Consider the following 26,274-nt stretch of genomic DNA (forward strand, 5'->3'; position numbering starts at 1 on the left):
TGCGTTTTCGGCTCTCTGCCTTACGGTCATCGCTGATGGGCAAATCCTGCGGTCCCCGTGCAGCAGGGTGCACGGAGATGCCAATGCAGGCCCGGCCTTTCCAGTTCCCAAACATTTTCTCAACACATCGAGTCTAAAATGCAAACTGCTCTTTTTCTTTTTACATTGCCAGTTGTGATGCTGCAACCCAGGCACAGCAGCATCACTGAAATCAGAGGTGCGGAGAGCGCGCGGCTCCCCTGGCAGCACCACGCACAGAGCCCGCATCTATGCAAGGTGCTGGAGGGGATGAGGCTGCCCACCCCCGCTCCCCGGTGCCCATTGGCGAGGCCCAGGACACACGTGCGCCCGCCCCGCACAAAGCTGCGCCGCAACACGGACCGAGCGGCTGAACCCACGGGGGAGCGGGACCCGGCCGCTCATTGGCTCCCCGGCGTGCTTCATTTGCATGGCGTTGGGGGCTCCCGCCGTCACGTGGGCGAGACTTCCGGTGTGAGGTCACGCGGGGGGCGGTCTCGCGCTGCCTGGCGGGTTCTTGTCAGTTAGCAACAAAATGGCCGCGGTGGCAGCAGCTCTGCTCCTCAGCACGACGGAGGCGGCGGCGGTGACGGCGACGGCGGTGCGGAGGAGTGGGGGGCCGGCCCGGCAGCACTGAGCCCGGCACCGCGGACAGCGACAGCGCGGCGCTGCGGCCCCGGCCTCCGTTTCCCCCCCCGGGCGCGGGGTCCTGCCTCGCCCTCCGCTGCTGCAGCCCGGCCTGCTCCGCCGGCTCCCGCTGGGGGCGAGGGAGAGCAGCGCCCCGTTCCCCCTCCGGCGCGTCCCCGCCAGGGGCTCCTCGGACCCCCCGCCCCGTCCTGACAGACAGACAGACTCCCTTGGATCCTCCTTCTCCTGCTGCTGCCCTGGGAGAGACTGGATCCTCCTCCTCCCTCCCGGGAGATTCCGCACCCCCCCCCGGTTGCGGTGGGCTGGAGGGAGCCGCCTGTCCCTCGCTCGCGGCTGCCCCTTGCCGTGCACTTTTTCATCTCCCGATGCCCCCCCATGCGGACTGAGACTTCCTCCGCGCTCCGCCCCCCGTCCTCGTCCGCGCCTCGGCGGAGCCCGCCGCCCCCGTGAGCTCGGGCCGCCTCCGCGCGGCGCTTCCTCGGGCTGGGTTCGGACTCTTCTTCTGATGCCCGCCACTGGAAACGAATAATAACCCCTCAGCATCACCACCACAACACCACCACCAATAATAATAATAATAATAAAAGCTGGTTCTGGGATCGCTCTGCTGCATTTCTCCTTCTCCGGGCTGGATAACACTGAAGCTTCTTCTCCTTGGATGGTGTCTTCCTGTTGATCTATCGCTTCATTTATTTTTTTTCCCCCCGTCTGGCATTTTTTTGTTTGTTTTTGTGGGGAGGGAACCAAAATTTGATTTTTTTTGTTTTTGTTTTTGTTTTGTTTTGTTTTTTTTTGGAGGGGCCGCTTGAGAGACTCTTCGTATTTAGCTGCGTGAAATTACGGGTACACTTGTTTTTTGTTTTCCTTAAGAAAAGCATTAAGAAAGGAGCACATCAGAGGGACCCTCTACACGCTAGGCAAAATAGTCACTTGTTCCTTACAGCAGGACTGAGTGGAAAGCTGCCAAAGAGCCCCAGGAGAAGAAGAAAAGGTAAGGGGGGTGCTTTATCTTAATTTGGGAACAGGAGAAGTGAGAATTGGGGAGGGGGCACCGTGTTGGGTCAGTGGGGACACATTGCCTTTTTTCTTCAGGAGGTTGGGTCAGGTGTTTCACTGTGGGAATCTTCCAGTATTTTTTCCCCTCTTTATTTTGGAGCTGGTAGTGCAGGTAGCTTACTGGCACATGCTTCCAAACAACCTATAATAACCAGTAGCTTGAAACCATATATTTTTTTCCCTAAAACACTTTCCTTTCTTGGCCTCTACAAAATTAACCTGTATAAGAACCTTTTTTTTTTTAGCTATTTCCAGTATATTATTTTTGCACAGGCAGGCAGGGTTCTTTGAGTAGATGTGTAAAAATAATACTAATAAAAGATACCACATTTACTTGCTGTCATATGCCAGTTCATTTTAGTGGAGTTCTACATGTGAGCTAAAAAATAAACTAGAAATTGAGGTTTTGTGATGCAGGAAAGGCTTTTGAGATTTTTGGTCTTAGTGACAGATAATACAGATGTGGGAAAGTGGCTGTAAAATGTCTGAAAACTATGGAAAATAAGCCTTCATACAAGAGTGGTCAGCAGGACTAGGTCATAGTCAAGCAGGTAAACTTCTTGATAGCTTCAATTTAAATGTTAGATCTTCTCATCTCTAGTTTTATAGTCATATAATAGAATTGCTAGTAAACAAAAGTTTCTTAAGTGTTTAGAGAATATTTTTATAATGTCCAAGTGCCCTTAATTTCAGTACAAATGCCAATAAGGAGGAGAGACAGTTGGCTGTTCAGTTGTTATTCTTAGAAATACTTAGTGGAAGTTTATTAAGGGTTTTGGATCCTCTGTTTATTTCACAAGTTTGTGTCAAAGGGTAATCTTAATGTGTAATTGTGCATTAGGAGCAAGTCCAATTATGAGACTCGCTGAAATATATGAATGGTTGAATAAATTAGTGCATGCCTCACTTAATATTTTCCATTGAAATATTTTAATTGTTTGTATCACTGGAAATAAACTGCATATGTTTCTGTTCTGTTAACAAAGAATAAATGTTGACTCTAGTTTGTAATACTTGGTTGGGGGGCCAGAATTAAAACATTGCTTCAACTTTAATATTTTTATTGGGAAATATTGGACTACAATTCTTCACAACTTGGATGTGAAATCTTGAGTGCAATAGGACAGTCTTTTTTCATATAAATGAATAGAAGACCTATTTTTCCTAGCTCTTAACACAAAAGTAAACTGGTTTAAGTGAACTTCAGACTGTTAATAGAACTTCAGACTGATGATATAATTTAATCGTTGGACCAATTAAGCTTGTGTTAAAACGCATTAATTGCTGCTGGTAGAGGGTCTGCTTCATTATACCCATCTTAAATCAGGTGAATATTAGTGTGCTCTAGACTGCAGGGTAATAGAAATGTGAGATGCACTAAGAATAATGAGACTGAACATCTGTATTGCTGTTGGATGTTGTTAGTCAAATGACTCGCTTCCACTTCCTTATAACCTTGGTAACTACAAAGTTATGGTTATGTCTCTTTTGCTTTGCATTTAGTGAGGATTGTCCTTTGCGTTTTGTTTCACTCTTGAACGTTACATTTTGATCGCTTTTAAGAAATTGTAGAAGTGATAAATAGAGACATCACCTTTATGCTCTGCCTTTTATTCCAGGAATGTAGATTGGGTGTCAGGTGGCTGATGATGGCTGCAACCCATCACAGTTTAACAAATCACCTGAGAGTGTTTCTGTGCCTAATTAGTTGAATTGCTTCACAACTCTTCTTTAATAAATCAAAAAAGCCTCCCTGTCCAGATATGTTGGTGTATGAATTTTGAACTTAGAATGGTGTGCTGGCAAATGCTTAAATGCACACCCATCTTCAAGTGTATTATACCACTTTGTTTCTTCTGTTGCCACTTTTTTCCCCAAAGTGAACTTTCTGTTTAACACTAATGTGGGCACAGGTAGTTTAGAAAACTTTGTTAGCCTCCTAGAAATATTTGCTTCACACTTGTGTTTTTCACCAAAAAATAAATACTGAAGATACTTTTATTGCTGGGTACTTTTATTGCTGCATAACACAGTCATGCTGCTTAACTTTTATAAATTTGGCCTATCTAGTCTCCAAAAACACCTATCATAACCGTAATATTGGATTATTTGAGGAGACCTAGGTGGTTTAGGGGAATAGGAAGTAAATAATGAAGCACTTTACTTGGGATGATTTTAAGTTGCTGATAAAGCTTTGTTGGCTTTTGAGGCCACTGACTGACCTTTACACACATTGTGAGACTGAGAATGGTCTCAGTTCAGTTCCTGCTGAACAGGTGCTTGCCTTGAAAGAACTGCAATGATATTGGTCAGTTAACTGTGTGGGGATGCTGGTTTTCTCTCTTAGGATGGTCCCTGGGGGACAAGGTTAAATCATACTAATAAAGACTGTTTAGAAGGATATACAATGCAATTTTTTTTGTCCTGTCCCAAACGTCTATGAAAATTTCCCTCTTAGTGAAAATAAATTTCATGACTAAATGCCCAGAATTATTTTATGTCTTCACTGTCACCTTCTGTTAGCTTGTGGGTCGACAAGAAACTAAACTATCTGCAGAGCATGCATTCTTGTATTGATAAATGTCAGTTATTTTCCAAAGTACCCCTATGCAGCAGTAAAAGGAGCCATGTTTATTCTTGGGTCAAATCAGTGGTAACTTCATACACACTTCTGTCATTGTTTGATCTTATTTCTGTGCCAGTATAAAGTCTTTCGTGATTAATAGGTTACGTAGTTGTGACAACTGAAAGACTGTACCATTAAGCAGGCCAGCCAGGATTGTCTACTGCACAATCCAGGTCCTAGTGAGAAGTCTGTCCTGGATGTCTCCCAGCTGCTGAAAGGTGGGAGAGGATTGGAATTCTTACTAGGGTGCTGTCCTTGAACCTTGCTTTGAACTTTCTTTTACCATGACCTTGAGTTAAAGCATTTGATAACTTAAAGCTGAACCTTTTCAAGATTTTAGAAGATATCCCCTCCTGCTTCCCCCTCCTTTTTCAAAACTGTTCTATGAATGGAGTGGAGTCTGTCATATGCTTTCTCTAAATTTGGCGGTTGCCATGAAGAGCGAGAGAAGTCTCTACCTCTTCAACCAGTCTCAAAGGCCTAACCTCAGTAACAACTGTAAAAAAACAAACAAACAAACCAAAAAAACAAAAGTTGCTTTTTTGATGGCATTTGTAATCCTTTTGGCAGGGCATTTGAAGGATAATAATAGTAGTAATTATTATTAATTTTATTTTTGAGACCTGTTGCTCTAGTGGATGTTAACAGGGCCTTCAGGAACTGGGGGTGAAATTACCCAAATGTTTCAGAAAAGCCTGATCATTGTGAATATTGTTATGCCCAGTCTGAAGATTCTTTATAATGACTAAACACTTGGTACCCTAATAGTTTTAATGAGGTGTGAAACTCAAAAGTGCAGCATCAGTACAGGGTGAAATGGACTTTTTTACCACCACAAGCTGCACATTATTTTAATCTTTTTAAATAAATTGATGTTGGACATGCATGGAACTTCTTAATATCTGTTTAGAGTATAGAGTTTACAAAAACAATTGATTAAGAAAATCATTTGATCTACTTTCTGATTAGAAATAGGAAGAGAGAAACCCTAATCCAGAGGATCTAATAGCAGTAGTTTACTTGCATTTTCTTTAAAAATGCCAACTACTTACCTGTGAGTGTGTTAATAATAAAGTTGTAGGTTGAGTAGTGTTCTAGCATTCCTTTCAAATGAATAGGCAAGGTCAGTTTTTAAATGGTGATAATGTTCTACTTCCAGTTTTTGCTGCAAAGAATCTAACAAGGCTGGGGTGTGTGGGAAGGAATAATACTTTAAACTACACTTATTTTCTTTTAAGCAGCTGGACTTACTGAGATAAACGCACACTCTTCCAAATGTTGTCATCTGGCCCTTTTCCAAAACAAGCTGATGGAGGAGGTTGGGGTGGAGCAGTCTTCTGCTTCAGTAAAGGGAAGCTTCCAGTTGGAAAGAATTGCTTGACAACGTCTCTGTAGCAGTGACTATGAGAACACTGCAGATTTAGTTTTAAAACCCTCCACAAACCCATCCTACTCGAATAAAGAAGCCTGTGCTAGTTGTCTGTATTACAGCTTGTTACTGTAGTTTTTTCAGGAATGTCTTCAGGTTATGCTGTCTTAACTGTGGACCAGCATACATAGCACATTGATTTTTAGTTTTTTAAATTAGTGGACTCAAGTTCAAAGTCTTACCATTAATCCACCCTTGATTATAGCAAAGATGTGCAAATCAGAAGTGCTGTTGTTTTTAATAGTTAAAAATCAGATGACAGCATGATAACAATGCCCTCAGAAGGGTCTTTTTTATGGCCTAGGAGCTGCAGGTAGGAATTTGTCAATCTCTTAGTATTAGATAAATGATAAAGAAACCTTTTAAATGCCTGGTGACATTTCAGTCCAGCCAATTTAGGATCAGCTGATGCCTTCTAGGGACAATAGCTAGAGGTTTTCATTTGTATTATGAAGCTATCAGCTGAGGCAAATAGCATTTTAAAAAGAAACATACTTTAATGAATTGGGAAATTATTTAGAAATGATAGAATAAAATTGCTTTACTAAATGGACCTTATGCTATACAGGATCTTTTTTGATTTGGTTGTAAAAGGTGGTGGTAAATAGGGAGTTGCCATCCTGAATGTATTAGAAATGAGTTATTTTGTGGTTAGTGCAGTATATCATTATGTTTTAGGCATTGCTTCTGTTTATGAAAACTGTTAATGTATTTTTTTTTTTTTTTTTTAGAATACCACTTGCAAAATACAACTGTGATTAATCTGTATTTAAGATTGCAGCACATGTAATTATAAGACATTGCCTACTGCTAAATACTTTAAATGGCATTTCAGGCAAAATAAATAACTTTAGTGCCACTTTTTTCTGGGCAAAACTAAATTTTACATACGCTGCAGATTTTGCATAAATTTTAATTGATAATTGACATCTACAGTCCTTTTCACCTCTTTTACTCTTCACTTATTAAATGCCTGAATACAGATGTTGCTTCTCTTTATTTGAAAGTTGCATTATTACTTCTGGCAGTGGTTTTGATCAGTTAGCCCCTTTAAAAAAATATTTGTTTAATTATCTGGCTGAGTGTGTGCACATGTGCTGTTTTAACATTCTAGCCTTCTCATTCAGATAAAAAACAAAAAAAAAATTTTTTGCTTTCAGTTCCTTGTGAAGACGTGCTGAATGGCTCACTGTGTGAAAGAACTATCTGAATGTTTTGTTTTTAGTTAGTTTGATGTCTGAGTATTTAGCCAGGCATCAAATTTTGCACTTGCTAGCTTTAACCCTGGATGTGCATACATTTGCAAAATTGAAGTCCTGTTTAGAGTTGTAATTAAGCCCATGAAATGTTAGAAGTTTGTGTTGTAGTGAAGACTCGCTTTCTCCTCCCTTGTGGGTTAACAGCCATCCATGGCTCAGGAGAGTAAGAACAGCTATCTGCTTCAGCAGTGATGTTTTATGGCTGGATGCCCAGATTGTCTAGCTTTGCACACAGCCCTTTTCTTTTGAAGGCTGTGGAGGTGGAATGTATGTGTAATGAACAGCTCTCTACAGCTTGCTGTTCCTGTATCTTGAAATGTACATTTGCTTAAATTGATATACAAGTAACATTTTTATCTAGCTTTTATTAGCAAATTTATTAACTTTATTTATACAGCATTATAGAAAGACTATTACTATATTCTCTTAATGACTAATTTATTTGTATTCAAGGCATGAAATGCAGATCCTACAGTTGTTGTTTTTTCTGTTTGTCATCCCCCACCACTGCAGTAAGTGGGGAATTTTTAGAGTGATAATGATGAGAGAGTCCTCCTCCCAAGTATTATGATGGATTTCTCAATTAGATTGACATCCTTAAATAATCGTTAGCCACAAGCATGTTTCATGGGCTCGAAAATATTTATCACATGACTACTAACTATAGGCTGCTAGAAAACTTGAGGTTAGGGGCAGTGTCTAGTAACTGTCCAAGGGCAGTGATCTTTTAGGAAGGCCATTTCATGTGACTTAGTTATCTGTCATTGTTTCAAGGGACTGCTGATGACAAGAAGAACAATCTTCCAGTAAATAGAGGAGTTATCAGTGAGCCTTTAGCTGACAGTTGGCTAGTCAATACACCTCAGTCAAGTGTCCCTTTCTTCCTGGCTACTATTTTGTCTCTTCCGTTTTTCCTCATTGTATCTTTGTTTGTGCATTCTCTGTATCGGCTTTCAATTTTTTTCTTGCTTTCTAATGTTTTTATTGATGTACAAATGGTTAAGCTCACATTTTATTTAAGGAGATTTTTACTTTCTGAACTCTAGTGATTACATAGTGGCATAGGTGTAACCTCACTATCTTTTTGCACCTCTTAGCAAAAAACGGAAAGGATTGTGTTATTTCTGTAAGACTCATACATCAGCCTCTAGTGCAGAGGTCTCTAACCTTTTAAAGTATGAGATCACTCTCTGAATTGCAGTCCAACCAAGGATCTACTGGATACTGGCACCGCCCCTGCTGGGGAGGGGCAGGGGAGTTGCACTGGTGCATGGAGGGAGAGGTGTATGAGTGAAAGGATCAGAGCCCAGGGGGGCTCCTGCTGTTCACATGCCCCAGGGGCAGTTCCCACCCCCCCCCCCCCCCCCCTTTCAGGCAGAGGTGGATGCTGCTGCAGAGCAACGATGGGTGGGGAGGGGCATGGCACAGCCTGGCAGAGGCCTCGCAGGCCCAAGTGATGGGTGCCCCTTCCATGAGCCCCTGGACTGCAGAGAATCCTAGACCTGGTCAGACAAGGGCCCAACCCCACTTCTGTGCTGCTGCGCCCACTCGGCAGCTACATGGGTCTGGTATTCTCCATGGTCCAGGGGCTCCCATCTCTGGGCACAGTCTGGCGGAGGCCTGAGCTTGCACCTGTGCTCTGGACACAGTGGGCAGTCTGCTGCAGCAGCTACTTCCCTCTGGAGCACAGGGCGGGGGGGAGGGGTGGGGGCACGAGCCCCCTAGGCCTCTGTCAGGCTGCACCTAGCAGGAGGAGCTTCCTCCATGCGCTCCTGGACTGCAGAGTCCCAGACCCAGCCAGGCCGGAGCCTGACATCATGTGCTTCAGGCCGCCTGTACTTGGGACAGAGGTGGCTGCTGCTGCAGGCGGCCTGCTGCACCCCAACACAAGTTGGGCAGCCATGGGTCCCTGGGGGCTCCACCAAGCTGCATCTAGTGGCAGGACCCCCCTTTGTATCCCTGGATGACCAGATCTTCCCAGGTGCAGCTGGGCTGGGGCCCAACCCTGTGTGAGTCCAGCTGGTGAGCTGAGCCACCCCCACATGTGGCCAGCTGCAGCATAGCTCAAGGTGCCGTGAGTGGTAGCTGCTTCTGCCCTTACAAAGATGGAGGCACATATGCCCCCAGTGGCAGGAGCCCCCAGGCTCTAATCCTCCCACCACCCAGCCAGCCTGGAGCCCCACTCGCCTTCCCCTGCTACTGACTGGGCCACACAGTCAGTACCTCACTGCAGCGGCTTTGATTTGGCCCCTGCCGCTGCCTTCTCCCCCACAGGCTGATCTGCTGGGCTGGAGCAGGGAGGGGGCACATGCATGCATGTGTGTGCGTCCAGCCACAGATTGGCCCCAAGAGGCTCTGCGATCAACGGGTTGGGGACCACTGCTGTAGTGGCAACCCTCTGTTGGACTCTCTAGAGAATAGGAAATGAGGTGTTTTAAAATGCCTCTTTCACTGAGCATTTATCAACATTACATCTGTTCTTGGTAAACTGTTTCTTTTTGATCTGTATATTTTGTTTGCAGTATTGAGTTGCAAGTAGTTCCCTAAATAATTTATCCCCAAGATGAGCATGAGTCAGTGTGAAGGTAACAAGTAGTTTAAGATTGACATAAGTGTGCAGAATGATTATCTAATCATCTCTGGGATTTTTGGTTCTAGTATACTTTTTTTCTCAGCTTAGTTTCCTACATAGTTCTTTAAACTTGAGCAGTGGGACACTTAGTCATAATAGGAATCACTATTTTGATTGTACTGTGTGTCTGATGCAAACAGCATTTTTTTTTTCTCTGTAAGATGCTTAATTTTAAAGGATGAATTATTTAGGAGAGACTTAAATGAGCATCAGAATACTTAATAATTACCCCTTTTTTGTAACTTAGGTTCTATGTTTTGTACTGCATGTAAAGCTTTATGATTTTTGTTTTCATGATTTCAGTTAATCTTCAATTGTATTTAGTTATTAAAGACAGTAACCCTAGAAATGTGGTGTTTTATACAAAATAATCAAGATACAAGTAGACTTCAGTGTTCTGAATAGCATGAACATGAGCCATATTGCAGCCATGAATTTGAGAACTAAGTATAGATGGCAATTTAACTGCCATCTAATGTTTTCAGTCATCATTTGTCATAAAATGCAGTATATGCATTTAGATGTTAGGCCAAAGATTTCATTGTAGCTATTATAAATGTGAGCCCAAAGTAGAATTTCTACTGTTAACAAGCCAACATCTATATATAAACATCACAGTTTGAAGTAAAAGCACTCTGTTCTATGGAATTTGGTAAATGAAGACTTGTTACTATTTTTGTAATACATTAGTCTGATAAAGTGTTTTAAAATATTTTTGACAGAAATGACTTGAGTTGGGTTCATAGCTGAGTCTCCAGAAATACTAGTTTCTTATGGTACTCAATTACTGCAAAGCAGTGATGTGAAAATCTTAATCGTACATCAGAGTCAATTATCAGATTTTTAATTATGGCTTTAATATCAGTCTTAAACTGTATTTGACTCTTTATGGATGATTACAAAACACACAATTCTAGCCCAGATATGGATGTTTCGGCTTCTTCCTATGTTTACACAAATAAAATAAACTTGAACAAATATTAATGCTGAAAATATAGCTTACACAGTGTGACACTAACATTAAAGTAACCACTGCTATATGTGATGTCTGTGGGGCTGGTCTAGGTGGTTGGCATCCCAATTTTAGGTGCATCAGTAATAGAGAAGTGAGATTTAGTTGCAATCTTCAATGCGTCAGTTAGCAGGGTCTGGTCTTTCTGCAGCGCTTCCTACATCTGCCAACTAGATTCCTGTAATTAGTGACTTTTGGAAGGACTTTCACTGGGCATTGTTTTTCCAGGCTTTTCATGTAGCAGTAGCAATATGAAGTGATTATGAATGGCTGAAGAGCTCATGTTCCCCAAAAGGGTGTTTATTGCAACTCATTTCATAACATGGGGGAGATCATTTTTTGCATGTCTCTTCATGTGAGCAACTGTGTCTCTTCCTCCTGTCTTCTTCCCCCCCCCCCCATAACCTGAAACATTCTCAGACAAGTCAAGAAAAATAGGTCATTCTAATTGTACCACAGCTGGTATATGCATGCAGTCTTGCTGGCGGTTGAATACTTTCTGCTTGCATAGCCTCCCTCCCCTCCCTCATGCCCACTGTTGCAAAGGGAAGTATGGCAGTGCACTGTTTGATCCTGGGAGCTGGGATGGCTGTTGCATCTGAGGAGCTGGAGGAGTAATGTCAACAGTCTGAAGGCCACAGCTCCTATAACACCTGGAGGTTGGGGTAGGAACTGTAGGGATAGAGGAGGTTCCTGTTGGTCCTGGATAAGACCTGAAACTGCACACTGCTGGGGCTGGATGGTGTGGTGGGGCTGCCTGTGGCGGGGCTGTATCCAAGAAATGCCACACCCATGCTGCCCCAGTGAGAGGTGGGGATGGGGTGCCTGAAATCCTCAGACCCCATGGCCTTGTGGGTCACCTTGTAGGTGGGGAAAGGCTAGGGGCCAAGGTCTGCTTACAGGGGCCTGAGGGACAGAAGCATGGAGTGTGAGTGTGTGCCTCAGTGAAGGGGTGGAGTTGCAGTCTGGTGAGGGGCCAAGGTCCACCTAGAGGGACCTGAGGCCTGCATGGGCCAGAGGCCAAGTGCAGCCCAGTGAGGGGCTGGGGAAGTAGTAATGGATTTGGATGCAGTCTGCAAGGCATGAGGTATGGTGTAGGAGTGGTTTGGAGCTCTGTAATTGGCCCAGAATAACAGGGCTGCAAATGGGCAGCCTCTTGCATATTACATCAGTCCACTTTGGGGTGTACTAGGCAAGTGAGGGCAGTCTGCCCTAGAAGGGGTAGTGGGGTATTGATCTCATTGGTTGCCTGGGGATCCCCACTGCTACAGGAAGTCTTAAATCCAGACCATCACTATTTCCTCATGCCTGGTGGCTGAAAAGAGATTTTTATCAGGGTTGATGAACATAATAGTGTTATATCCAGCTAGCTAATTGCTCATCAGCAATGATGGGACTGTCGCCTTAGGTTGCTGTGGGGGAGGCAAGGCCTCACCTTCTTCCTGCCCCCCAACTCCATCACCACCATTGTGGCAGCACAGCTGCCACCTGCTGTTCGAACACTCGCACTCTAATGGGTTGTTTCAGACAACCCATCGAAGTGTGAATAAAGCATTATGGACAGACAGACTAAGGCTTTTATCAGAATGGGGCTTATGCCTCACTTCCAGAAAAACAATTACACTTATTTAGGGGGAAAACTTTAGTGTAGTTGTAGGAATGCAGACTTTAGTGGGATGTCTGATTTGTCTCTTAAGTTTGTTAAAGAGGATATTTAGCATAGGCCTAGCTTGGAGCTCTGAGGAGTCAAGTATTAGGGAAAAGCACAGTACTTATGATTGCTTCATAGCTGTAACTGCACTGTATTGCTGCAATCATTTCAAAATGGCGTTTAAGCTGAAGATACAGAAACTGCAATGAAACAAAGTTCTGAGTCAACATGTCTAATACAAATATTGAGTTTGCTCATTTAATTACTTTACTGAAGAATAGTTCAGATTTAAGAAATTTAAGAAGATACTGCAAAGGAGTAAACTGCTTCTTTGGTTTGTTAAGGTTTTAGATCCTTGCAGTACATGTTTCTGAATCGAGTCTACAGTATGTTATGTTGCATGAGTAAGTGTTCTTGCTTAAAGTAGATCAGATTTGGTGTTAACCTCCTGTTGAGAATCCCAGGACCCCTGATACTTTATTGTGACTCTTGATTAGCTCACCAGGGATCTTGTGCAGAATTTTTCTTCCATCCACTTGATAAATTGAATTCCATATTCACAATGCATGTAAATAGAATGGTATTGGGAAACTTTAAGATAACACTTGAATTTGCAAAAGGAATGATCAGTTTATTGCAGAGTGTGTTCTTGTCAATCTAAACGTGGGGAGAGGAGGAAATGAGGATTCCAAAATCTTCCCAACAGAACAAACATTTTATGTTCCGTTGTAACAGTTACACTTACAAACATACAAAGCAACTTCCCATAGTGAAGGCCCTTTGTTTAAAAGAAGAAAAGGCTTAAATCTAAAACCTCAGCATAGGTCATTTACTTTCTAAACAGGCTGCCTATCCCACTTGGTTCTGCTTATCTATATTGGGTATTTAGGGTGAGTAATTTTTAGAGTATAAGAGTTGGAGGGGGAGGCTAAAAATGAAGGTAAGGGTGGTTGAAGAATCTGTTCTGTTTCAGTCTCATGTCTAATGACCTTTTACACTCTGGCTGCTTATTTCTCTTGACAGATATAAAAACCTGACACTTAATAAAAGCATGTTTTTTTTTTTTTTTTTTTTCCAACTATAAATGTAACTGAACTAAACTAGCAACTGACCTGAAGGATCTTGCTAAGTTGGCATGGCTATTTGATTGAAAAGTGGTAGTCTTGCTATAAGGGTTGGATGCTTGAGGCAGTCTTGAATTATATGGAAAATACAGCGCTGTCTGCTAGAGTTGCAGAAGGGACTACAGTATGGTGAAATGATAACTTAGTTGGCTTCAAGGCTGTCCCTAGTGGGGATGAATCGGCCCCATGCTTTGAGTGCTAGTACAGAGCAGGCTGAGGCTCCGCATCCAGCAGCTTGTTCTTTAACCCCCTCTTCCCCCCCAAATTGTCAGTGGTGGTGGCAGCTTCTTTGGGTCTGGGGCCTGTGGGATTGGAGTGGGGGTGGCACCCCGCACATGGGCTGATTTTTTGCCCTGGGCCCAGCACCCTGCTGTGGTTGGCTTTAAACTAGTCTTTTTGGGTAGTGGTTGAAGCTTCCCTTTATGAGCATAGGGGTCAGAGCTGGTAAAGGAAATTAGCCTATGTTGATCTCTGTTATGATGCTGTGGTACAAACACCACCCTTTAGAAAAGAAAGCTATGTTCTCTTTTGCTGGTACTTTTCTTTGCTTGAAACCACGTTGAGATATATTAGTACAAATTGTAACTTACTTTTTCTGTTGGTAGGGTTTGCGCTGATGTAAGTGCTGTGGTCAGTGGCTACTCATGGCTGTGATGGGGTAAATTCCTAGTTTTATAAGAGACTTCAGTCTATAAGCTCCAGTTCAGAGAATCCCACTTTGTTCTATAAGCAGAGTAAAGACCACTTCAGTGCAGTCTTTCTTTTCTTTTCTTTTTTGCTTGTTCAATGTAATATCATATATATTGCAAAATAGGATGTTCATTGTAGTACTTGGCATTGTATTCTGTAGTATTATTATGCTTATGCTAGATAGCTTCCAGTCTGTATTGGTATGTTTCTTTGTCACACTAAAGCTACTGAAAAAAATAATGCCCTAGTGAACCAGGTATTTCACCTAACATATAACAGGGTAATGCTAAGTTAGGATTTTGATTGGAAGCCCCCAAGAAAGATTTAGGCCTTCCAGGAAATAGTTGGTGTTCTTAATGTTAGTAAGGCAGCAATATTTGTCATGGTGTCATGTAAACTGTCAGAGGGGAGAGCTCATTAGATCCAGGGAGATGTACTTTATCCATGGATTTGGCTTTTGTGAAAGAATGGGGACACTGGCTTGCCAAAACTACAATTCTTATGATGCAGCGTACCACCTTTCTCTGAATATTATTGTTTTGTGGATTTTTTTCCCCCTTTGGTTGCGAATTTTGTAACAAGGCCCCGCTTTCCTAATTGCACCAATATAAAGTTTAAGGTGGTGGTTCTCAACCTCATTAGACTGTAGGCATACTCAGGAAATGCTCGATCTTGCCTTTCATGTGTGTTTTGACTGGGGAAATAATAGAACAATTCTTTTCTTGCAAAGAATTGAGAAACTAGCAGGGCAGAATGTTTTGGGCACTATGAATTCTGTGAAATCCCTGGGTTTCTTTTGAATTGTGCTCTTTGCACATGCCACAGTACCAATATTGCATGTCCCCCTCAAGGAGGCTGCCACAAGAGCCTTTAAGTGTCACTGATTTAAGGAAGGGAAAGGATTAAGGGATCTTGTAGTTACTGTTATTACAGGCCATTGTGACATACATTTTGCTGTTACATGATTGTACATGCAAGTTAACTTGAAGTTTTTGTTTAAATTTGCTTAGGTTATTTATATATTTGATGTCAAAATACCTGACCGTAGCTTAAATGAATTGGCATCCATTCAGAGTATCAAGAGTAGCTGCTGGTGTGAAGATGCAATATGTATGTCCCTTTGAAATAAAAGTTCCATTTTTAGTTAAAAACAAAAATCCACTCTGGATTTCTTGCATTTTTTTTTTAAGGGACAAAGCTGTAGGCAATGCTAGCAGGTGCTATAGAGCTGCTTGGCATAGTTTGCTGTTGGTCCTATAGTCTTTCCAGCTCTTCAGGTAGAAGATGTCTTCTGAGTAATGTGGTGATTTGTGATTTTTGGGGGGAAAAAAAAATCTTAATTTAGACCTGTGGAATGTTAAGTTGTTTTTAAAACCTGGTTAAACTTGGTAGTACAGTAAAACTCTGCTCGGTCTTAAAGAGTACCTTTTGTGGCATTACTGTTTGTCAATGAAAGAGTCCTACAAATTTATATCTACAAATGTAATTTATTTGAAATGGATTTTATAGTCTCACGCAACTTCTTAACTGATTTATTATAAAGAATAAATGATCTCTCAGGAAGCAAAGTATAGCAATTGAATCAAAACCCAACACTTTGTAAACACTTGAGCACTTCTTAAATATTCTCTTTTCATTCTCTGCTGGTTGACTACATTGTGTTCTAGAAGTGACAGCAGGGGCTACTGTCTGAGAGGCCACTTGGAGATTTAGTTCTATTTTAAGCACATTTTAAAGTGTGTGTATTCAGAAGTGTTATGTAAATCAGTTATCAAGACAGCTCTATTAAAATGATGATGGCATTTTTTAAACTCAGAAATGAAATAAACAAGTTTTCCTCGGAGTGGCTTTTGCCTCTTGTACTTGTAATTGACATGGTCATAAAGGGATATTTAAAATGCAGCACATGTCAGTAAAACAATCTATGACCTCTTATTCATTTTCAAAATATATTGTAATTAAATGCTAGATCTAATTTTGAAACTAAATGCTTTGAGTAAACAGATAAATCTACAGCAAGCCTGTGAGGCGTGTAATTTAGACGGTGTACTGTTTTGACTTGCTTTATCAGATGAATATTCATGTTTGCCTTTCTAAGAGATCAAGAATTTCTGCCAGTTATGGTAACAAAACACTTTGATTTTTAACTGCTGCAAGATAAAATATATTTTCTCAGGACAGATTTTTCTTGTATAATACACTGATTCATCTCACTCTTGTATTGAAACAAGCAATTCAACTGACCGGAGTATTTTCTTAGGCCCCTGGCACGTTACATTTATGGTTTGATTTAATCTGTAAATAGTATCAGTGCTACATGTTCAGCTGATTTATGACTCTGTAAAGTGGCCAACTTGCCACAGAAGTATTTCATAAAATGTGAAACACATTTGTGGCTGGCCTGTTGCACGATAGATGGAATGTTGTCAGTGTATATCAGTCGGGGCCAGGACCGCTGCCATCCTAATGGGGAAAATGGACAGCCAGGGGAGCAGCTTGCAAGGCTCCTGTGTGGGGAAGGCCCATGCCCATCAGTCTTTTCCTGTCTTGCTGTGCAGCCCCACTGTAGCTGTGGGCAGGACATTCAGTTTGCTGGGTAATCTTCCTTCTTGTTGGCAAGTTTTAGAAGCCCTTTCTGCAGCCCTACTGGGCTATGTGCATGGGTTTTAAGGTCCTGGCACATGTTGAGATTCCAGAATATTAAAAAATAAAACAGGCTGCACATGGGGCATCTGTCTGTACACTCCTAGATACCTTGGCATACAGGGACTCCAGGTTCAGGGAGGCTCATGTGCCGGGGCATCTATAAACTGCATACAGGTTTTTAAAGGTGGCCCAGGACCCTGTAACTGGGGAAAAGCTCCCTGATCCGGGGTCCTGGCACAGTAGCTTGGGAACTTGCAGTTGATGGGTAGGGAGAGTCTGTCGACTCTTTCCTGACCAGCATTTCCCAAGCTGGACCCCAGGTTCCCTGCTGGCAGTTGCACAATTGGGATTGGAGGTCAGAGTCCATCACCCCATTGTCTGCCTTCCTCCTCAGTGCACGATATGTAAGTAAAATAGTTTATTTTGTAGATCATGACTGTACACTTCAGCTTGTGGAACTTGCAGTCCACTAGAAAGAAGAGTTGAGGTTGTACTTCCTTCCTACAAATCAACCCTTCCCCCTGCCCCCAGTTTATACTGTGGAGGTTGCACAACTGCATAGCTTCTGGCAGGCAAACCTTACTGCCTGTGCCAGGGGACCCTTGCATTCTTGCTTTGGCCTAATGCTCGAGCTCAATTTATTAGTTTCAGTGTTATGCCTGATTGCTGTTCCCACCTGCCTTCTGTTTTTGTTTGAAGATCTTATGAACTAGATAAGAAAAAATGACACTTTTAAATTTAACTGTTGTCTTGGAATGGACATTATTACATCATTGTGCATGGGAGGAGAAACTCCAAAGATTTTCTTGGTTTTCACTGGCTTTTAATCCATCTTCTGGCAACAGTTTGGCCCAGACTTATTGTTGATATTTTCAAGCTCAGTGGAGTAGTTTGGAACTATTTTCTTCAAGAGCCGTGAAGGATATGAACCCATATGGACTTGGCATTATCTGGGAATGAAACTCAAAAGTTCAAGGTACTGTTAGTGTTATCCAAGATTTCATTGAACATACCACACTTTTAGGTTTTCTTACAGTCTTGGAGAACTGAGGTCTTCCAAAGTAAATCCAGGCTCATTTCAATTAAGGTTTCCTTATGGTGTGTATTAATGAAGACAGAACCAAATTTGTTTATTGCGGTTTTGTCTCTACTGAAAATCTCTCAGGAGCATAGATGATAGGGCTGTGCAAAGCTTTGGTTGCTGATTCAGTTTGGTGGAGATTTGACCCGACTCAGTGGCCGAATCTCTGAATCTAATTAGAAAGGTTTGACTATTTGGATGTAGACACAGCTTTAAATGGCACCCTTTTGTGGGACACTCCTATTTGCCCCACCATCTGTGTTCACAAGCTGTAGCTGGTGCCTCGAGGTACACAGAAAAAAAAAAAAACATTAAAAGCTGTGTCTGTGGCCAAATTGCCCATTCTCCGAATTGGCATAAAATCTTCAGATTCGGATTCAGCCTAATCAGATTGGAACAGGTATCCTAATCGACGAATCGAATGGCTATCCCTGATTCGGGCTGAATCCCAATCAAATATGGCCCATTTCTCACACCCGTAATAGATGACCTCTAGAATCTCTTTACTTTCTGTAGATCAGTAGAAACCATGTTTTAAAAACTGAATTAAAAATTCTTATCTTGTGGGTGACGTTTTTTCCACTACTCACAAGTGCAAGGAGCCCTCTGTCCGTGGACTAAGCTATAGGTACTGTAATGGAGACGTGACCCTTAGAAGTTAATGTAAGACTAGGAAAGCAGCTGCTTTGTAAGCATTCCCCACACCCTGTTCCCATGACTTCCTAAGCTCTGCTTCATCTGTGGCTGTTGTTCAGAGGCATGGCACAAGCACACTATGTGCTATAATAGGGACATTGTTACGTGGGCATTCATCTCCTCTCTCTCTGCTATATGCTACTTGCATTCTCTCAAGTTGCAAAAATCCTTTGACATCTATAAAAACGGATGTACAGTTGTACAGTTGCACTTCTCAGCTACTACACTTTCATGGCATATGAAGAGGCGTCACAAACTGAAATCTAGTCAATTGATAAGTAGTTAAAATGACTTCCTGTATGTATTCCATCTGACTCCCAATGCAGGTTTTTGTGGTTTTTACATCTAATTTCCTTTTAAAAAACAAGCTTCTAACATCTTGCTGTGTAAGATGTTCCGGTAAACAAAGGAAAAACTGACTTAAACCTTTTTATGTACAGTTTAAATTAATTAAATAAATAAACCTTCAGTTTTGGTGACTGCCACTGGTGCAGAAGTACTCTCCAGAGTGGTTCATAATGGGGGGGAAAAGGAATGCACAGATGAGTTTAAATTGGTGTTCCTTTTACTTTGCCTAATAGTCCCATCCTGATTTTCGAAAATTATGAAGATCTTTAAAACTGTCTTTATTGCAGTGGTGCTCGCTCTGTTTTCATGCAGCTGCTTTGGTTAGAATTTGGAAAACAAAATATGCTAATTGGAATAATCTGGGGCAGAGGTTCTCAAACTGTGGCCCGTGGACCACCACTGGTCTGGGAGCTCCATTTAAGGTGGTCCACAGAGAGGTTGCAGAACAATCGAATACCTGTACTTGTAAAGTAATACTACTGATATTCAAATATGAGTTGTGTGCTTTGATTTGTAGAACAAAAAAAGTTTATTAAGTGGTCAACTGAGACCCCTCAGCAATCTTCAAGTGGTCTGCAAAAAAAAAAAAAAAAAAAAGTTTGAGAACCACTGATTTATAGGCATTGTCTTCACCTAAAGTTTAGGAGCTGTAAGTGTTCATAGCCAGATTTTGGGTGGGGAAAAATTTCGAACTTGTAAGTAACCAACTTTTATGTAACGTTGATATTAATGTTTTATAAAGACTGTTCAAACATCATCTGCTTGATTTTTTTTTTTTTTTTAAAGAGCATGTTGAATCAGTTGGCAGTCTACCATGAAGATTGTATTAATTGCGTGGTAATTTTTTGTCCTTCTGAATCTTCAAGTTCAAACTGCTTCCTGTATGTAATAATGTTAAGTGATGCCAGGCGGCCATGGTTAAAGCTTTGTTTACAGCACTTCTAGTGTACCTCCAATTTCCCTGGCTTTGGAAATAATAGTTTAAACTTTCAGATTGAGTTGAAGGGTTTACTTACACAGGGACACTCAACAAAATTAAGATGAATCAACCAGAGGTGTGAATTAATATACTCCAGGCTAAGTGCATTAAGCTTGGTTTGGAGGCAGGCAATCAGAAGTAAAGTGGCCTTGTTTTGTATCTTAACTTCATGTAGTAAATTCACAGGCTTATTTGATTTGCTTTAATTTTCTTGAGGATCCCCAATGTTAGCAGGTCTTTCAAATACTGTCAGGCAGAAGTGCATTTCTTGTTGCAATGTTTTGCTTTTTCACAGTCTTCTCTGTTCTGCTTGCTGAATCTCAATTCAGGGTTATCTTTGGTTTCCCCTTGAGTTTTCAAGGTCAGGCTCTCCTGTAATTCTGTTACTTTGGTGCTTCTGCAATCTGCGCCCCCCACTTGACCTTTTCACTGCATTAGACTGTGTAACACTGCGGCTAAAACTGTCCTGTCCTTTACCGCTTGAATAGTTGGCTTTGTGCAACTGCTTTTGTCAATGCTATGAAGTCCAAGAGATGGCATCAGCACAAGGAGTGGTCCCATGGAAAGTAATGCTTCATATGCATGAAGCCATCCTTAAAAGATCAGTTTAGGATTCTTACCTGCTCAGAAAAATCTGCTCACCAAAAATAAACTCAAACAACTGCAGTTTAAGGGTGAAAATATTTGAAAAAGGAAATTTTACTTGTTCCTTTTGCATTTAAACTTGATGTAAAAACCTTTTTGGCTAAAGAGAGAAATGATCCACCTGCTCATTTTTTTTTAAATGAACTATTACTATTGGACATAAGGATCTGAAATACTGATGATATGTTTTATACCAGTTTTGATTGGTGCTAATTATGATACTAGTTTACTTCTTAGGTTGAGATTAGTTTGTAAATTCAAAGCTGGGATTAAGGCAACACTAAATTTAGCTTTTGTTAGACACTCAAAATACATTTTACATTTTGTAAAAGGTTATTTGAATTTGATCTGCAGCTTTATGCTCGTGTAGGACCCCATTAAACCAGTCAGTAATAAATGTGGGGTTTTTTTCTCTCTTTGCTCCAGTTTCTTGCTTGTTGGAGAACCTAGAGCAATTACGTGACTGTTCAGCCAATGCCATATTTCCTTTTGATTCAGAGTTAGTTTTTTGAACTTTAGTTTTATAGTTAAGGCATTGGACAAGGACTTGGACTTAAGAGATGCTAGACCAGGAATGGGAAATTATTTTGGCTGGAGGGCTGCTTAACGAGTTTTGGTGAGCTGTGGAGGGCTGCAAGGGTAACCCCACCCCTTGGTTGCCATCTTGGAACCAGAAGTCCTGCCCCCTGACCTTTACCACTGGAAATTCCACCCCTTGCCTCCAAAAGGACTCTTTTTGGGAAGGGGGGTTGCCATCTTGAAACCAGCCACCTTCCCCTCCCCTCCCCAAACAAATTATATATTAAATATCAAACATCCCTAATAACATTTTAATTTTACTTTAAAGTACTTTTGTTCCAATTTGTGTGTGTATATGTAGATCATTGCATCATAGCTCGAAATGAATTCTTACTGTTGTATATTGCAGGAAGGGGAGGATGACTGGGGGGGTGCTTGTAACAGTGAGCAGGGCACTCCCCAGAGGCATGCAGGCATGGGGAGTTTTGGGGGTGGGTGCAGCGTTTGTGGGGTATGGTCATGTGGGGGAGGGTGTAGTTGTAGAATTTGCTGGGGAGGGTTCGGTATGGTGGGGTGTGTGCATGGGAACCCCCTGCCCCCACGTACCCTCTAGCACCCCAGAGCCTGTGTGCCTTGCAGTGCTTCCCTGCCACCAACAGTGCACAGCCCCCACCTGCCCTGCACTTGCAATGTACTGTTTAGTCATGGTGCATCCTGCCATGCCCTGGGCATGCAGTGGAGCTAGGGCAGCTCCTTCTGGTTGCTGCTGCCACTGGCCTCAGCCCCACGATACTGGCAGGGACCCTGGCATGCCCTGCACCTGTGCCAGGCAGAAACTTGCTTGGTGCGAGGGAAAAGCAGCCCTCCCCCTCGCCACTGCCAGGCAGTTCTTGATGCAGCCACCCAGAGCCCATACCTCCCAGGCTGCTGACCCTGGGTTGCCCAGTGTGGCAGTGGTCACAGTGCAGAGCAGCTGCAGGGCAGCCTGAGCAGCAGGGTCCTTAACCTGTGCTAGACCAATGCCCTTCCAGAAATTTAGGAAAAGTGTTTAAATTCCAAAGTGTGAATTAATAGCATCCAGCTGCGTTCCACCTTTTGGGCTGTGACCAGACTGCTGTTGGGGGATCTAGTTGCTGGATTCCCACTGCTTCAAGCCTGTTTAGCCTGAATAGAGTTCAGGAATTGCACCTACCTTGAGCCTTTAGTCATGCCCTTGGAGTGCCAACTTTCCTTCTAGCATCTGCTTTTGAGTAATGAGGCCTAGTAAAATACCTGCACTGGGCTCAGTGGCTCATGGTTTGTCTTCTCGTTCCTTGGATCAGTCCTGCAGCCAAACGAGTTCACATCAAACTGCGGAAACCTGTTCATTGTTTCCTTGTGTGCTTTGAGTCCTTTTTTAAAAAAAAACTTGATTTTTGTCTTGCTGATGTTCCAAACTCAGGACAGCTGCAGATCACCTTGGTTTGCTAGGTCCCATTTAACCCTGTCCCTAGCTGATTTGGGAGAAACAGGTCTGTCATAAAGGTGTTCATGGTACAGCTACCATGGGCTCTGAATATCTTTGCATTGGTATTTTTCTTTAATGTTTTTGACAAAAATAATTTAGGCATTTCACTTCAGCAATGTCTTAAGGAGGTAGTTCATTTTGAGGAGTTGTATTACTTCATAAGAGATATAACTCCAACTCTCTATATACTCTGTTCTTTACTGTCAGCAACTTGGGTGAGCCTAGTCGGTTCTCCACCAGTGGTATCTCATTGCATAGTAAATGTAGATCCAAAATGAAATGTTTGACATTTTTGCAGTCTTGCTTAATATCTTATTCTAGTGTAATGAAGTTAATTTTTTACTATTTCACATGCTTACATTTCATTCCATGTTGTGTTTGTACACCGACCTAATTGATTTGGTTTGTCTTGTTTTTGTTTGGTTTTTGGTTTTTTTGAGATGTAACTTCGTAATCCTCTGAAGGATGGCCAAAACACTTTAAATAAAATCAAACTTTTTTCCAATCCAAAAATTGGGGTTTAATCAAAGCTTATTTTAAGAATGAAGAAAAAGGAGTTCAACAGAACTTCCCTTGTGGAAAAATCATTGTGGCATACTAACTAAAGTAACCTATGGAGTTTTAAAATGTGGAAGCTCAGATTTGTGATGGACTGGAGGACCTTGTACTCCCTTCCGGTCACTTTTTGCTATGGGTGTTGCCCATACCTTGTATAACCTCTCCTTTGAAGCTGGTTCTGAGTTTCTGTGGAGTAGAACCAATTTAAAATATTTTCCATATTTTTCACCCTCTAGTTTTTCCCATATATTTTTACTACAAAGGAATTGTCTGGCCAATTCACTACCTTCTACCTGTTAGTATATATTTTCAGGTATTTTGCTTTTTTTTTTTTACTGTTTAAAATGGAAGGTTCGGGGGGGGGGAATTGATCAATGTGTTGGTTTTTGGAAGGGAAAAATTTTCCCATAGCCGCCAAGTAGCTTCTGGCACACTGGGTAGCTACAGCTCTGGCAGGAGCTTCCTGTAGGCATCACTCACTTAGCTAGCATTGGATGCAGAATTTTTTTATAATGGCTCTATTAAAGTGCTATTTTCATAACACTAGAAATCTCTGGACATGTAATATCTCTGTTTATCTTGCTTTATGTGACTGATCTCATTCAGAAGATTTTTTTCCCCCCCCAATCTTTCTTTTACATAGGGAGAAAGAACAAGAAACACAAGAAGAGGAACGTTTGATGGAAGAAAAGAAAAAGAAAAAGCAGGAAGAAAAGAAAAAGAAGGAAGGTGCTCAGAAAAAGGTTTGCTTATACAATTGCTTTTCAAAGATGTAGCTGTTTTAATACTTAATGAACAGAAGCTGATTCTGCCACTACCCCTGGAAATTAAATCCAACTAGTTGAAGAAGAGTCCCATTGATTTTTGGGAAACTTAAATTGAAATTGGCAGCCTGGGATGCAGTTTTATGACTTCTGTATTTTATTGAAACTTCTTTTAATGATCTTTTAGTAAAAAATACAATAAATATTGAAAGTGCCTGTAAAATGCAGTGCAATCTAATTAAATTAAAAGTGAAGGAATTGTTAACTATATGACATGCAAGACATTCGTTTTGGCATAACGTAATATGTTTCAGTTCTTGGTTAACTGATGCTGCAGTGTCATGACAGAGATACAAATAGAGCATATAAAGGATTGTGTAAACCTGAAAATCTGTGTATAATATCTATGCACTAGTCATGCCACTAAATCAGATCAGAAACCATCCTGTCATGTGAATTAGGATTTGGTATTTACACATTTAATATAAATAACGTCTGCATGTATATAAATTGTTGTTTCTTAAGATACATACAGAAACAACGTTCTAGGTTGAAGAGGCAAATGTTTGAAAGTTAGAAAATGCCAGAATTTTGGTCACCCGAGTAACTTAATCCTGCATCCCTATTCCTGTTGATTTGATAACATATGATAATGGAAGTAAGTTGTCTTTTTCCCCAAAAACTCATACTTTTTTTTTAAATACAGTAAAAAGTAAAAAAAAAAAAAAAAAAAAAAGGGGGGGGCGGTGCTTATGGAATGTGGCATCTGTTGAATATTTTTATTTTCTTTATTCAAGTAGTATCTCCTGCCTTTAAACTGTAGTGCCATCTATAGCCTGTAGTTAATTTTGAGTTAATTTCCTTGTGGTCTTTCCCAAATGACTCGGCATAGTATTTGAAGTTTAAAAATGTGAATACATTCTCTCCTGGAAGAGATGGTGTTTTATCCCAATTTTGCACTTGTAAAATTTAAGGCAAATGACTTGTATGAGGCAACATAAATTATTGAGTGTTAGGACTGAAATTAGAGTGTTAAATTTTTTGGACTCCTATGCCTCTGATTCCTTTGGGCCATTTTGCCTTTTGTACAAAAGGTACTGAGGATACCAATGAATTTAAGTTGTAAAGTGCTCAGTGTTTCCACATTGGTAGCCCTATGTGGGTAGAGTTAGGCACTTGAAAAATGAGGAATGCACAATTCATGGACGGCTGATTAAATTTTGGCTTATGACTTCCTTAGGATCACATATGGTATGGCAGAGGTAGGGACAGATTTGATTTCCTGGCCCCCCCCCCCCCATAGAAACTAACCTGCTTTTAACAAAAACTATTTTCTCCCTTCTGTTCTCTGCTGCTTTCTTCACACCATGTTCTAAGTTGTAGAACAATTAAGCAGTAGTCCTACAAACATTCTTATTCACAATACAACTGTGAATTAAGTTTCAAGCACTGATTATTCTGTACTTTGGCTGATGTGGGACAATTGGGGGTGGGAAATTGTACGTTGCCATTTAACTAAAAATTGCTGTAATGTAATGTGCTGAGAGAGGCAGGTTTAAGGTGGTACAAACAACTTAATTTTTTTTGAATGCTTAATTTCATAACATACATTTTTAAAAATAAAGCATGTAATATAATTTTAGAGGTGCACCCATATATCGGCGCCATATTTGATTGGCACCAGTTAAAAGGAAAATTAACATCATCAGCCTTCTTTGGCTGGTGGAGCTGATAATGTACTGACAAATATAATACACCTTCTGTCCAGGGCCCTTGGACACCATATTCTTGTGTGTAGCTGCGTGCATAAATGTGGCTAGGAATGCAGCTGGGCAGTGTGGAGAGCAGCACCCTTCAGATAAGTCTGTAGGGGGGAGGCAGGGGCAGATTGAGGCCCCCATGGTAAGGGACAAGGACTGGGTCAGGGCTGGAGCTGTGGCAGGATTGTGAATGGGACCTTGGGGGAGCAGGATGGAGACACAGGCAGCTTGTCTGGGGATCAGCGCCCTAAGTGCTTTAAAAATGTTGGTGGGGCGCTTGAACTAAAGATCATTGAATGAGTTCAAGCACCCCCGCCATCATTTTTTAAACACTAGGATGCTTTTAAGTGGGGTGAGGTGCGCTGCCCACTGTGGGTTCAGGGCTCTTTGCCCTGCTTCCTTTACCTTGGGAGCATTGTGCTGGCTGTGCATCCTCTGGCAACAGTGGTGATAGTGAGCTGTGCCTCCAGCTGTTGGACAGACGGGGGACATGGCGCAGCCCGTGTGTGGCTCTCAGCACAGAGGCAGCAGGGTGAAGAGCCCTGAGCTCACAATGGGCAGCCTGCCTCAGCTTCCACCCTGCTTGGATGTGGCACTTGAAGTAAATTTAGTTCAAACACCCCCGC

At 41.8% G+C, this 26,274-nt stretch overlaps 1 protein-coding gene across 5 annotated transcripts in view; it reads left to right on the forward strand.

Annotated features, from left to right (window-relative positions):
* The first annotated feature begins 530 nt into the window (after nucleotides 1–530).
* The window catches only part of TNRC6C (trinucleotide repeat containing adaptor 6C), a 178,027-nt gene continuing 152,283 nt past the window's right edge, over nucleotides 531–26,274 (forward strand). For 4 of the 5 annotated variants that reach the window (XM_090061612.1, XM_090061614.1, XM_090061616.1 and 1 more), the window contains exons 1-2: nucleotides 531–1,657; nucleotides 23,768–23,867. In XM_090061612.1, the coding sequence (XP_089917738.1) occupies nucleotides 23,805–23,867 (63 nt within the window). In that variant the 5' untranslated portion in view covers nucleotides 531–1,657; nucleotides 23,768–23,804. Of the gene's footprint in view, nucleotides 1,658–23,767; nucleotides 23,868–26,274 lie in introns of those variants that run through there. The other variant, XM_090061618.1, reaches the window with a different exon arrangement.

Source organism: Crocodylus siamensis, chromosome 8 (assembly GCF_052110815.1).
Source record: "Crocodylus siamensis isolate JL-2025a chromosome 8, ASM5211081v1, whole genome shotgun sequence".
Classification (NCBI taxonomy): domain Eukaryota; kingdom Metazoa; phylum Chordata; order Crocodylia; family Crocodylidae; genus Crocodylus; species Crocodylus siamensis.